Source organism: Oppia nitens, unplaced genomic scaffold (genome assembly GCF_028296485.1).
Source record: "Oppia nitens isolate AA-2021 unplaced genomic scaffold, nextdenovo-longstitch-racon4-pilon3 scaffold24_pilon_pilon_pilon, whole genome shotgun sequence".
NCBI classification, from domain to species: Eukaryota; Metazoa; Arthropoda; class Arachnida; order Sarcoptiformes; family Oppiidae; genus Oppia; species Oppia nitens.
The window spans coordinates 609,216-622,150 of record NW_026533204.1 but is presented as its reverse complement, the minus strand read 5'-3'; the positions used below and the strand labels follow the sequence as shown (position 1 = coordinate 622,150).

General features: G+C 21.0%; 2 protein-coding genes across 2 annotated transcripts; both read right to left on the bottom strand.

Annotated features, from left to right (window-relative positions):
- Positions 1-159: 159 nt before the first annotated feature.
- Positions 160-1,347, bottom strand: LOC128954044 (5'-nucleotidase domain-containing protein 1-like; the record flags this gene model as incomplete). The annotated part of the gene is made up of 1 exon (XM_054299608.1): positions 160-1,347. A coding segment is annotated over one exon (1,188 nt), but the record flags the coding sequence as incomplete, so codon positions are not given.
- A 916-nt stretch (positions 1,348-2,263) lies between these two features.
- On the bottom strand, positions 2,264-9,381 carry LOC128953994 (3-oxoacyl-[acyl-carrier-protein] reductase FabG-like). Its single transcript, XM_054299548.1, has 5 exons — positions 9,266-9,381; positions 3,923-4,332; positions 3,695-3,801; positions 2,561-2,624; positions 2,264-2,458 (listed from the first exon to the last, which is right to left on the bottom strand). Exons 1-5 carry the CDS (start codon positions 9,306-9,308, stop codon positions 2,300-2,302), a joined length of 783 nt encoding a protein of 260 aa, XP_054155523.1. The 5' UTR covers positions 9,309-9,381; the 3' UTR covers positions 2,264-2,299.
- Between the last annotated feature and the right edge of the window lie 3,554 nt (positions 9,382-12,935).

Genomic DNA, 12,935 nt, shown 5'->3' with positions numbered 1-12,935 from the left:
TCCAGATTATTAATTATTAAGAAAGTTTACATTAAATATAATAATTATATTTATTTTATTACTTTTATCAATACTAATAATATCGAGTAGTAATTTTAAAACATTTTTCAAAAATATTAATTAATTAGTTTTTTTTGTAATTTTAATTTTATTTATTTATTAATAATATTCAACTAAACACTCGACGTCAGGTACCAAAAGTTTTGTATGAGTTTCAAGTATTTTTGCCCAAAGACTTGGATTATTATTTTGTTTATCACCGAAAAACGACTGCCAATAACTGGGATCCAAATCTGGTCGAACCGATTCATCCAATTCCTCGACAATGCCGACCGTATCGCAGCCGGCATACAGATTGGGAACCATACAGTCGTCATTGAAACTGTCGCCGATGTACAAGCATTTCGGTTCCGATTTAGCCAATAGTTTCGATGCAAATGTCTTAACTGTCTGCCAATTGCCTTCGGAATAGATTTGGCCACTACAGAGATCATCGGTGCCGTCAACAGGATTACCGATGACGTTGTTGTGATCAACGGCGAGAAACGGCCGATCAGTGGTATAAAAAGTTGGCTTTCGGGCGTACGTCAGCACCAAATCAAAACAGGATATCCAGTCATCGCAGCCGAACGCGTATTGCATCATAAATCGCATGACATCCACATTGGCCGACGTAATCAGTATCACGAGTCGGCCGTTTTTGCGCAACCGGCGCAACATGTGCTGCAGTTTGTCGGATATTTTGATAAAATACGTGTCCGGACTCGCGCTAAGATTTTCACCAAAACTAGTCTTCAAACCATTGTTTCCGTACATCAAACCAATCGAGTTGTATACGTCTAGCCATATGCGACGATAGTTGCCGTTTACTGGTGACAACTCGGCACCCAATTGGTCAGTCACGCTAACGATTTGGGCAAATATCTGGGCCGACGGCACGGAAAAATAGTCTCTGATTACATAGTAGTCAAACACTTGATCGGTACCAATGGTTCCCATGTTTAAACGTTGCGGCATTTGTTTCAACTCATCGTGCACTTTATCGGTACCATAGATGGCATCTATGGTGACGGCATCTAAATCGGTGAATCCGTGTTTGGCAACCATTACCCGGTAGTTGGCGTCCAATTTGAGTATATTTCCCCGGCGTTTGTCAACTACTAAACCCTTTTGATTAAACTTCGGTTGGAATTGTTGTTTAATATCTGCGGGATAGCCATACCTATCGACCAGTATATCCTGTAGTATAGTGTGCGTCAATTGTAGACTATTGTTCAACTGGTACTTCACTAGAGTGTTGTCCATATCGATGGCAATCATATTGTAATTATTCAAATTAAAAGTATTTTCATTGATTTTATTACACATTTTGTCAATATTTTTATTACAATCCATATAAACACAAACAATTTTTATATATATATATATTTATTATATTAATAGTAGTTTACTAACAGTTTATTTAATTAAAACTTTTGATACTTTTAATTAATAATTTAAATGGAAAAACTTGTTTTATTTGAAAATTTTTTGTCTTAACTACTAAAAATGACCTTGATTGTTTAAATTAATATAATATATCAATAATTGATCTTATCAATTAGCAAATTATTTTATCAAAATTATATTAAATTATATTAAAATAATTTTTTCATATATTGTATTTTTACATAAAAATAATGTAATAATTACAAAATAATAAAAATAGTTTTAATGTTGAAAAAATATCATATAAAACAAATTAATAACACATAAAATTAATTTTAATAGTTTAGTTTTATTTAAAAATTAATCTTTAATATAGTTAAATTAAACATATTCATAGTGAATTGCAATACTAATATTGATTTATTATATTTATTATAATATTTTTATAAGTTTTTATTTACAAGTTACATGTAGTTAAACAAGTTAAAATTATTATTAAATAACAAATTAATATTGAATTTTATAAACTTTAGATAGTATAACTGTATTTTTTATTAGATATTAACTATTATTATATTTACTAATTAAAATTATTTAATATAAAATAATTTTAAATAGTCATCAATATTATAATAATTATAAAATATTACTAAAACTTATCACTTATCACTAAACAATAAATAGCGGTATTTTTTAATAATTAATTTTTATTATGTTAGTTATTATTTTAAAAATATATATAATCAGAAATTTAGTATTTGTCAATAAATTTTATATATTTAATATTTTAGTTTCCAATTGAATCAAAAAATAAGTAATAATAATAATAATTGTATTGATTAATTCAAGCGTAATATTATATATCATGTCTTTAACGCGGACACATCTGGGCGCGGCCGCCATCTACGGGCAAAGTGGCACCAGTAGTATAGGAGGCGTCGTCGGAGGCCAAAAACGCTATGGCTTTGGCCACTTCTATAGCTTCGCCCACCCGTCCCATGGCGTGTGTAGTCTTGCTGTGCTCTAAGAACTGGTTAGAAAAAACAAAAATTATTATATAATACCTTAAATAAAAACAAACACAACTACCCCCTCCCTCTCCCCAGTACACACCACAAGTAGTGACACTTACTTTTGCATAGTCATCATCAGTCATACCGCCTCTCTTGTGGACTTCTGTTACAATAACACCGGGACTGTTATGTGTGGTTAGATTAACAAAATAAATAAAATTTTAAAAAATGTATTAATTAATACTAAAAATTCAATTGAAAACTTAATAAAAACAAATTAAATTACATAAAAGGGTTATTCATTAATCTCGCGCATGGGGTTTTTGCTATAACTCTTAAACGGAGTGAGATATATTAATTTTGTAAAAAGTGTATTAAAATATGATTTACGCGTAATATTATAAAATATAAAATTTTTAATTTTGATAACGTGATCATATTTATGCTGGGCTGTTTGTAAACCACTATGTCACAACCTAACCTATAAATGATAGAATAAAATTTCAATAGCAATTTTGTAGAGCCTGACTTGGAAAATTATTGGAAGAAAATTTTTTTTAAATTGGTCGAAAAATAAATTTTTTATGGCTTTTCAAACTTATGAAGAAACACATTATATAAAATAGTCAAAAATAAAATGACGTTATTTATGGATAGTATACACTTATAAGATAAAGATTTTAATACTATTACTTATTCTAAAAACTAAATTTTTTTATGTCAAATATTTTTTTAGATATTAATATTACAATAAAAACATAGCATTATAATTTGATAATGTAATTTAATTTTAAATTTAATTATCTAAAAAAATATTAGACATAAAAAAATTTAGTTTTTCAAATATGTAATAGTATTAAAATCTTTATCTTATAAGTGTATACTATTTATAAATAACGTCATTTTATTTTTGACTATTTTATATAATGTGTTTTTTCACAAGTTTGAAAAGCCATAAAAAATTTATTTTTCGACCAATTTAAAAAAAATTTTCTTCCCATAATTTCCAAGTCAGGCTTTAAAAAATTGCTATTGAAATTTTATTCTATCATTTATAGGTTAGGTTGTGACATAGTGGTTTACAAACAGCCCAGCATAAATATGATCACGTTATCAAAATTAAAAATTTTATATTTTATAATATTACGCGTAAATCATATTTTAATACACTTTTTACAAAATTAATATATCTCACTCCGCTTAAGAGTTATAGCAAAAACCCCATGCGCGAGATTAATGAATAACCCTTTTACTTAACAGCATTAACTCGTATACCGTCGGCGGCCAACTCGAGAGCTGCCGTTCTGGTCAACTGATCCAATGCAGCTTTGCTCAGATTGTAGGCCACAACTCCCGGGAACTGTATGTTTTGAAAATACAGGTAATTATAATATACATAGATTAGGAAATTATATTATAAATAGTAAAATTATTATGAAAAAGAACAGGCATATATTATATATATATATATATAGACTGACCGCCCGGAGCCCCGTAACACTGGACACATTGACAATTGATCCCTTAGTTTTCTTCAGGTGAGGAATCGACAGTTGCATCAAATGAAAAACCGATCGCACATTAATATTCATGAGCTCATCGTAAGACTGTAGTGTCGTATTTTCTACCGTTCCTTTAGTCAAAATACCGGCACTGTTGACCAAAATGTCAAGTTTTCCAAACGCCTCAATAGTCTTGTTGACCACATCTATGGTATCCAACTCGCGACTTAAGTCGGCCACAATTGGCAACACTTTGACCGTATGGCCGGCGTCGGTAATCTGTTTCTGTACCGTTTGTAGATTTGAACGATTACGGCCAACAATGGCTAGATCACTGCCAAGTGAACCGAAATGTACGGCAGTGGCCGCACCGATACCAGAGCTGGCACCTGAATAGAGACAATAACATTAAAATTTTTTGTAAAATTATTTTTTTTATTATCTTTTAAATAATTTTTGTAATTTTGTTTATTATGTTTAAATTTGTAACTTAATAATTAATAGAATAATATTTAAAAAAAACAAGAATAATGATTTAAAAAATATTTAATATTAAATAATATTATTATATATAATTTATATACTTTATTATACAGTCTGTATTTATTGATTTAGTGATTTATAATATGTTTAATATTATATATTTGTTTTGTTGTTGAAAATATGCAAATATTACTGTATTATAATTTATTTAATTTATATTACAATTCTCTTTCATAAAATGCCATATAAATTGAAAATAAAATTTAAAAAAAAAATATTTTGATTCAATAACATTTACTAAGCCATATAAATATAATATTATATTACAATTATTTTTGATGAATAAATCTTTAATGTATTGATAAATTCAAACTATATTTTAGATTTAAAAAATTAATGATTAACATATAATAATCACAAATATATATATATATATATATAATATAGAACAATAATTATCATTTGAAATTATTTAATGTTTGTAATCAACAAATATATATATATATATATATATATATATATAKATATATCTATATATTGGTATAATTAATTAATTAACAAAATCATTAATAAATGTCTAAATTAATACAACATTAAACTTTTATTCATCACTGCCCACTAATACTTGATTAAATAAAATAATTTATACATCAATAGTTTCTATTATACTGAACAGGTATATAAAATAATATACTGTATGTAGGGGTTTGTAATGATTCCCTCCCACATCATATATTTCAAAAAGTTCCCAACAATGTTGTTGACTGATCCCTGGGAATTCATAGGGAATCTATTTCTTTATGCTCTAAACTTTGTGAACAATAAATAATACATTTTATTATAATTTTTGAAAAACAAATATTATAATAAACTTTATTTTGATTGGTACATTGATCAATAATGTCACATCTATGGGTTTGAAATTTATTTTTATTTTTTTTTTAAATATTTCAATAAAATTTTATTCAAAATATTTAAGTTTCTGTAAAAAAATAGATTATATTTTCCCTCATAACGACCTAGGAGGAAAAAAGTAGTTTCCATATTTTCCGTGAAAATTAGAGGGATTTTATTAGGGAACTTTCCTCCTTTTGTAATCATTATAAAACCCTAACTGTATGTAACCATATACAGTATATTATGGTATTATAGATAATATATAAATAATTGTAGAGTCAGTAAATACAATATTATATTAATATATATACTGTACAATATATAGTGTATATTATTATTATTGATTTATTTAAAAAATCGCAGGCAAAATAAAATAAAATACTATTAAATCAAAATGAATGTCAAATTTTATTTTATATACAGCATATATTTGTGTACATTTAAATGTCTAGTTTTCTAATGATAAATGTTTTTAAAAAAAATTCAATCAATAAACAAATGTTGCAAAACTGTCTCAATATTGAAAACGTAACAAAAAAAATAATTTCTCTAATTATAAGTATGTAGAATATAGTGATTTAAAATAAATGTAATTAAAATTATACAAGTAAGTTAGCAAATAATTTTTTTCAACAAATTTGTTTTTGTTTAAAATTGATTAAATATAAGTTAGATATAAATTAAACTATATATAAAATTTAGTCTGAATTTAATTAAAAATTATAAATAAAAATTTATAAAAAAAATTTATATAACTTATATTCATACGAATCATATTATATGTTATACTAAATATAATTAAATATTTACAGTATAAATGTATTATTATAGAAATAAATCAAATTTCGTTAAACAAATTATATTATTAATAATAGTTTTATTACATTATATACTCAATGTTGGATAAAGATAAAAACAATTACCCGGATTCATATATATATTATACATATATATACAAATATATATATACTGAATATGAATAATATAAAGCTGTATATATAGCACTGTATAAATTTTTTCTATGATTTAAGATAATAAAATAAATATAATTTATTTTTTTTGTTGTGTTTATTTATTGATTAATGCTATCTATTGTTTGCAAGGTGATCTTGATACTATATATATATATATATATATATATATATATATATATATATATATATATATATATATATATATTTACTGTATATAAATATTAGCTATTGTAAATAAAGCCGGATATAAGTTATTTATAGATAATATACGGTACAAACACATACACATACTGTACACAATGTATATAAAATTAGTGATATTGTATTTTTTTTAATTAATTATCATATATACCGGTATAACATAAGTATGGTATAACTTTTTTTAATTGATGTCAAAACTGTATGAAAATAATAATAAAAATACTAATATATTAAATAAATAAAAAAAAATTACTACATATTATTAAATGCCCTTGGCTATTGCCAGTATATAAAGTTATATTCAAGGATATTATGTAGTATTAAAAAATAAATAAGGCAACACACAAACACACACACATTAATTTTATATTGGTTATCAAAAGTTTGATTCAAAACCAAATAAAAAAATCACAGTCATATTAAATGTTTATTGAAAAATATTTATTAAACAAAAAAAATAATAATATATCATTTACGTCAATATAATGTATTAATAGATGTTAGATAGATATCAATATATTTAATTGTATAGGATATTAGTTAGCAAAATTATAAATACATTACTAATATTATTTTTTATTATTAAATATATTATATAAAGTATATATATATACTATAATATATTCTAAATTTTAATAATTAAATTATACTTATAATAAATTATGCATATTATTACCGGCAATAAAAATTTTCTATTACTAATAGTTTATAATAATTTAATTACTTATTAAATTAACATTTATACAGTAAAATTATCAAATTTTTGTAAAATATGAAAATATATATCATTTAATATAAAAAAAGTCAACTAAACTTGATTTTACATATATAAAAAATTAATTGAATCAAAAAAATTGTCTATAAAGTCATTGATATCAATGCATTGATATAGAGATATAAATGATATATTTATATCAATGATGTATATAACGTCATCGGGAAAATACAGCATATTTATACACATAAATAATAATTGTTTTCCAAACAAACAAATTTAGATGCCTGTCCTCTACTAAAAATAGTTATCCCTTGTTTTACTTATTATAGTTTACCCAAAATAAATAAATAAATATATTTAATAACAGTAGATTTATTACAGATATGTTTGTATAAAATTTGGAAAAGTTTTATCAATTTATCTATAAATAAATAAATCAATCATTACTAATGTATAATATCTTGTATAATATTATAATTGTTTTAATTAAGAAGAAAATTATAGTATTAATTAAAAATTAAACAATAAATATTTTACTTGTAATAATGTTTGTACAATTTAATCTACCGGTAATAATAATTATTATTAGTATTGATCAAATATAATAGAAAAATTATTATTTAATCAGTAGTTAATTGTTAACAAAAAATTAACAAACAAACAATTTAAGATTAAAACTTATTAAAGTATTTATTATAATATTTTAAAACTCAGTTTATCATTACAGACACACAAATCAAAATCCATATCTTTTTATCAATTTATACATACATTTCCTTAAAAATTGCAAATAACTACTATTCAATAATAATAATAATAAATCAATTTTGTGTAAATAGTAAATGAAAAATAAATAAAAAGCAAATAATACAAAAAGTATAAAATTATATAATAAATATTGATTTAAATAATTGTTTTCTTTTTTTAATATTATTATTTGTTTAAACATTTGTCCTTTAAATGCTATCAATTTCTGTTTAAACAGACATAGAGTTATATATATATATATATATCTAAAGACAACACAACAACAACAGAAAAATGTTTTTAATATTCATAAAACTAATAAACATTTTTAATTATATTATATATTATTTCTCTTTTCTTTATTTATATAATTTATTTGCAACATTCAGTATTTAATTTTAGAAAAATTCTTATTAAAAATCTAATATAATTCCTTAAATAAATATCAAATATAATTATTATATTTAAAAAAAAAATCTGTGCTAACATTTTATAAATGCATTACATATATTTAACATAAATTTCTATATTCAAAAATATTAAATTAATATTTACATAATATGTGCATATAATACAAATTAAGTCATATATAATAATATTTCAATTAGTAATTTTTATATTTGAATACAATTGTTGTAACTTAATTTTTGTTATAGTTAATTATTATTTTTTTACTAATTAAATAATGATAGTTAAAATTTAATAAATAAAATTGAAATTTTACTAATTTTATTAAAATTGATGTCAGTATGATATTTAAACCAACAAAAAAAATCGAATCCTATATTTTTTTAAAGTATGTATTAATTAATAAATAAGATAATAAATGTTAAATTCTATTATTATAAATGAATAATTTATAATTAATTTTAATAAATTATTAAACGTAACTTTCTGTTATTTAAAATAAAGATAATAAATTAAATATTAATAAATAATTATTTGTTATTTTGAAATAAATAAATTATTTGTACTTTTATTTTAAAAAAATACTCTATATATATAATATATATATATATATTAATTATCTATTACCTACAAGTATATAATAGAATTAATATATTGTTTGTATATTTAAAATAACCTAGATGGTGCTATTATTTAACAACATGATAATAATGATGGCAGTCATTGATGGAAACTAATTAAATAAATGTTTACAATTTTTACAAAATAAAATATAAATTAAGCAATGCATTTTTTTTAAAAAATAGCAATATACAAATTGATATTAACATATTTTTTTTAATAAATAAATTAGTAATTAAATATACGTTACCTAGATAAATTAACAACACTTACCGGTTATTATAGACACTTTACCAAGCAATTTTTGTGTTGACATTATTGGTAATTTAATATTAAATTATCAATTTGTTTTCTAACTATTAATTTATAAAAAATATTGTAAAACTGTTTTCAATAATTTAGTCAAAAAATGTTAATTCAAAATGAAAATATTTAATTATGAATAAATTATTATTAAGTTGTTTATTACAGTATATTTAAATTGATATTATAATTTTGTTGATAAATTATTTAATAAATTATTTTGATAAATAATAATTATTAAATAAAATTTTGAACTACTAATAAGATATTACTGGTATATGTTATTATAAATTATCATATATTTTAAAGCCTGTATAATGTCATACATATACAGTAAAGTACTGTAAATGTTATGCACTGTCGGTATGGCATTGCCTACCATATGATTGTGAAGGCCGGTTAGCATCATATCATATCCTAACAGTGCCCATTGTACCCAGTCCTCAATTTATACCAACCCATTTCTAATATATCTATTTTTTGCCAATTGTTGCATGCTAGATTTTTGTTCAAAAAATAAATAATTATATAGTATAGTGTAATGTATTTTTTAACTAAATAATTTAAATTGAATAAATTATTATATTTAACATATTGTTTCTATACAGTAATTGTGTGGCAAATTATCATAACAAATTAGATTATATGTTTGAAACACTTTCGAAGATACTCTATTATAATTATAATTAATAATTATATTATCTGTTTTCAAGTAATTAATATTCATATAAAGTCATTCATGTTTTATTTCAATGTTCCCATAAAACAAAACAAAACAAAAAATAATTTTTTGACATAATTTTATTATTTTATATATAAGTATACTTAAAGTTTATAATATAACTGTAACTGAGGATCTCAAAAAATTATTTAATATACGAACCCTAATATCAATCAAGTAAACATGTTACTTTTAGTTATTATTTTATAAAAAATTGAAAATAATTCTAGCATAGTAATAAAACTTTACTTTTTTTTAATAGGAAAATAAAACATAAATTGTACAAGTTAGTAGGATAATCCTAAAATTAAGCTATTAAGCTCATTTTTGAGACTAACTACTAAACTATATAATATCTATTAAATGTATTTGAGCTATTTGATGCCCTTGATTTTATATATATATATATATATAGATTATTATATTAATATAAAAATATATTTGATTATAAACATGTATTGATAATTTAATTTTGTTTAATTAAATTTATTAAAATTGTTAATGTTAATATTGTATATTAAAAATAAAATAAAATAGATTTTTTTAATCTACTGAGAATGAAATTCATGAAATTATATTAAATTTATTTAACATTTTAAAAAATATTTTAAACAACAAATTTATTTAATCTACATGTGGATAGACATATAAGACTATATATATAATGCTAACTATATTAAGGTAATGAAAAAAATGTGTACACAAAAGTGATTTATGATGTTTATTTTATTTGAAAAATATATATAAATTTTAAAATATATTTTCGTTATACATACAAAATTCAATATTATTAATATTTAACTATACAAATATTGCTAACATTGAAAGTGCAGTATAATTTATATATATATATATAATATAAATTTATATACAGACAAACACATACATAAAAAACAAAAAATAATTATGAAAATAGATTTTTAGTATTTAATATATTTGATGAAATGTGTTTGCATACAATAACAGAAAAATTTATATTTTACGACTAAACTGTCAATTGAAATCAATTGAATATTTTGATTAATTATAAGTTAGAGGAAAAATATAAATTATATTATTATAAATTTATCTGTTTGTTAAACCTTTTTTTTAAGCGGATGTGTCTCATCAATGAAATATATATTTGTAATAATCTAATAACAACAAAAAAGTTGCAATCAAATGGTTGCTAATTAAAGTGAATATACAGTTTTTGTTTCAAATTATAATTTCAATGTGAAAAAATATTAATTTTTTTTGAGTGTGTGTGTGTTTAATAATTAAATATATTTAGTCAATAATATATGATAGAAACTTATATATCAATATATAACATATTTTTTTAAGTATTAGTCGAGGCTTAATATTACGTCAAATGCGTCGATACTATAATATTACGATAACATTGAGATAAATTAAAGCCGACTCTCGACATTTGCTGTCAATTTTTATAATCAATATATTTATAAATTTAATATTTCATATAAATATAAATTTATATATATATATATATATATACTGTACGTACAGTATATAGTTGTATTTTCATAAATCGCAACATAAAAAATAAAATTGATACAAAATTTATGTTTGCATATTTATAATAATAATAATAATAAAAAGTATATCAATAGAAAACTAGAAAACTAGAAAAATATTATAGCAATAGATGATTAGAAAAATTATTATTTTTTACAATATAGTATATGTGAATTTTTATTTTTAATTGCCATATTATAAGTCAATAAATATAATTAAATAGTTGACATTTAACCCAACCAATGTAAAATATTTATGTCTTCATTTAATATATTATACTGTATACACTATATATATATATATATATATATTATGTATTTTTAAAAATCCATTAACATTATTACAATTACAAATTTATATAGATTTTATAAAATACTATATATATATATATATATACTGTATTTATACAAAAAATACACTATATTTATTAAATTATATTAAGCTATATTCAGTATATAGACTCTATATAATAGAGTATATTAGAGAAAAATTTATTATTTGTTTTTATTTGCATGCATTAGTCCATAACTAATGGCAAACAAACTTATAATAACCATCTTTTGTATACATTGGATGATAAACTGTATAATAATAATAATAATAATATAACATAATTTTGTGTATAGTTGCAAATTTTTATTGAATGTGTCTAGCATGTCCACAAAATAAATAAACAAAAAAAACTATACTTGTTAAGCAAAAATATTATTATGACTTACAACATATAAATTATTATATGATATAATACTAATTTCGTAACTATGATAACAATAAAAAAAATTAATTAATAAAACCAAGCTTAGTTATTATTATTATTATTATTATTATTAAAGTTTTCCTGCAATTTTATTAAAAATATATTAACATTATGTGTGTGGTTTGTGTGTTTTAATCATAAATTAGCTAGACAAATAAAATGAATTTATTTTATATTTATAAATCTATATTTATATAAAAGTTTATTTTATTATATTTGATTTTAATTTTTAAAATATATAATTATGCTAAATAGCTAATGCATAAAACAAATTTTAATTATTAATTAATTAATAACTTTCAATTTTAATTTAACATATAATGAGTATTTATCAGTAATAATCAGTATTAAAGTGTAATTGTTAATAATTTTATTGATTTGTTTAGTAGTTATAATATAGAAATATAAATAAATGTTTTATATATAAATTATGTAATAAATCAATTTGAATTGACATTAAATTATACAACATTTAACTACTTTGATAATATTAAATAAGTATTTACTGGTAAGTAATAAATTTATTTATTTAAATATATATATATATATATATTGAGCAACTGGTAAAATCTAGTTTATCAATTTTTTAAATGTGTCACTTTTAGATAGATTTTTAAAAATAAATATATATCATATAATTTTAA

What these genes read in the sequence shown, in the direction of transcription:
- LOC128953994 (XM_054299548.1), bottom strand. Translation starts at nt 9,308, where the DNA reads ATGTCAACACAAAAATTGCTTGGTAAAGTGTCTATAATAACCG. An exon ending in GTGTTACGGGGCTCCGGGCG is followed by an intron (nt 3,802 to 3,922) that starts GTCAGTCTATAT and finishes CAAAACATACAG; the next exon opens with TTCCCGGGAGTTGTGGCCTA. An exon ending in CTGATGATGACTATGCAAAA is followed by an intron (nt 2,459 to 2,560) that starts GTAAGTGTCACT and finishes TTTTCTAACCAG; the next exon opens with TTCTTAGAGCACAGCAAGAC.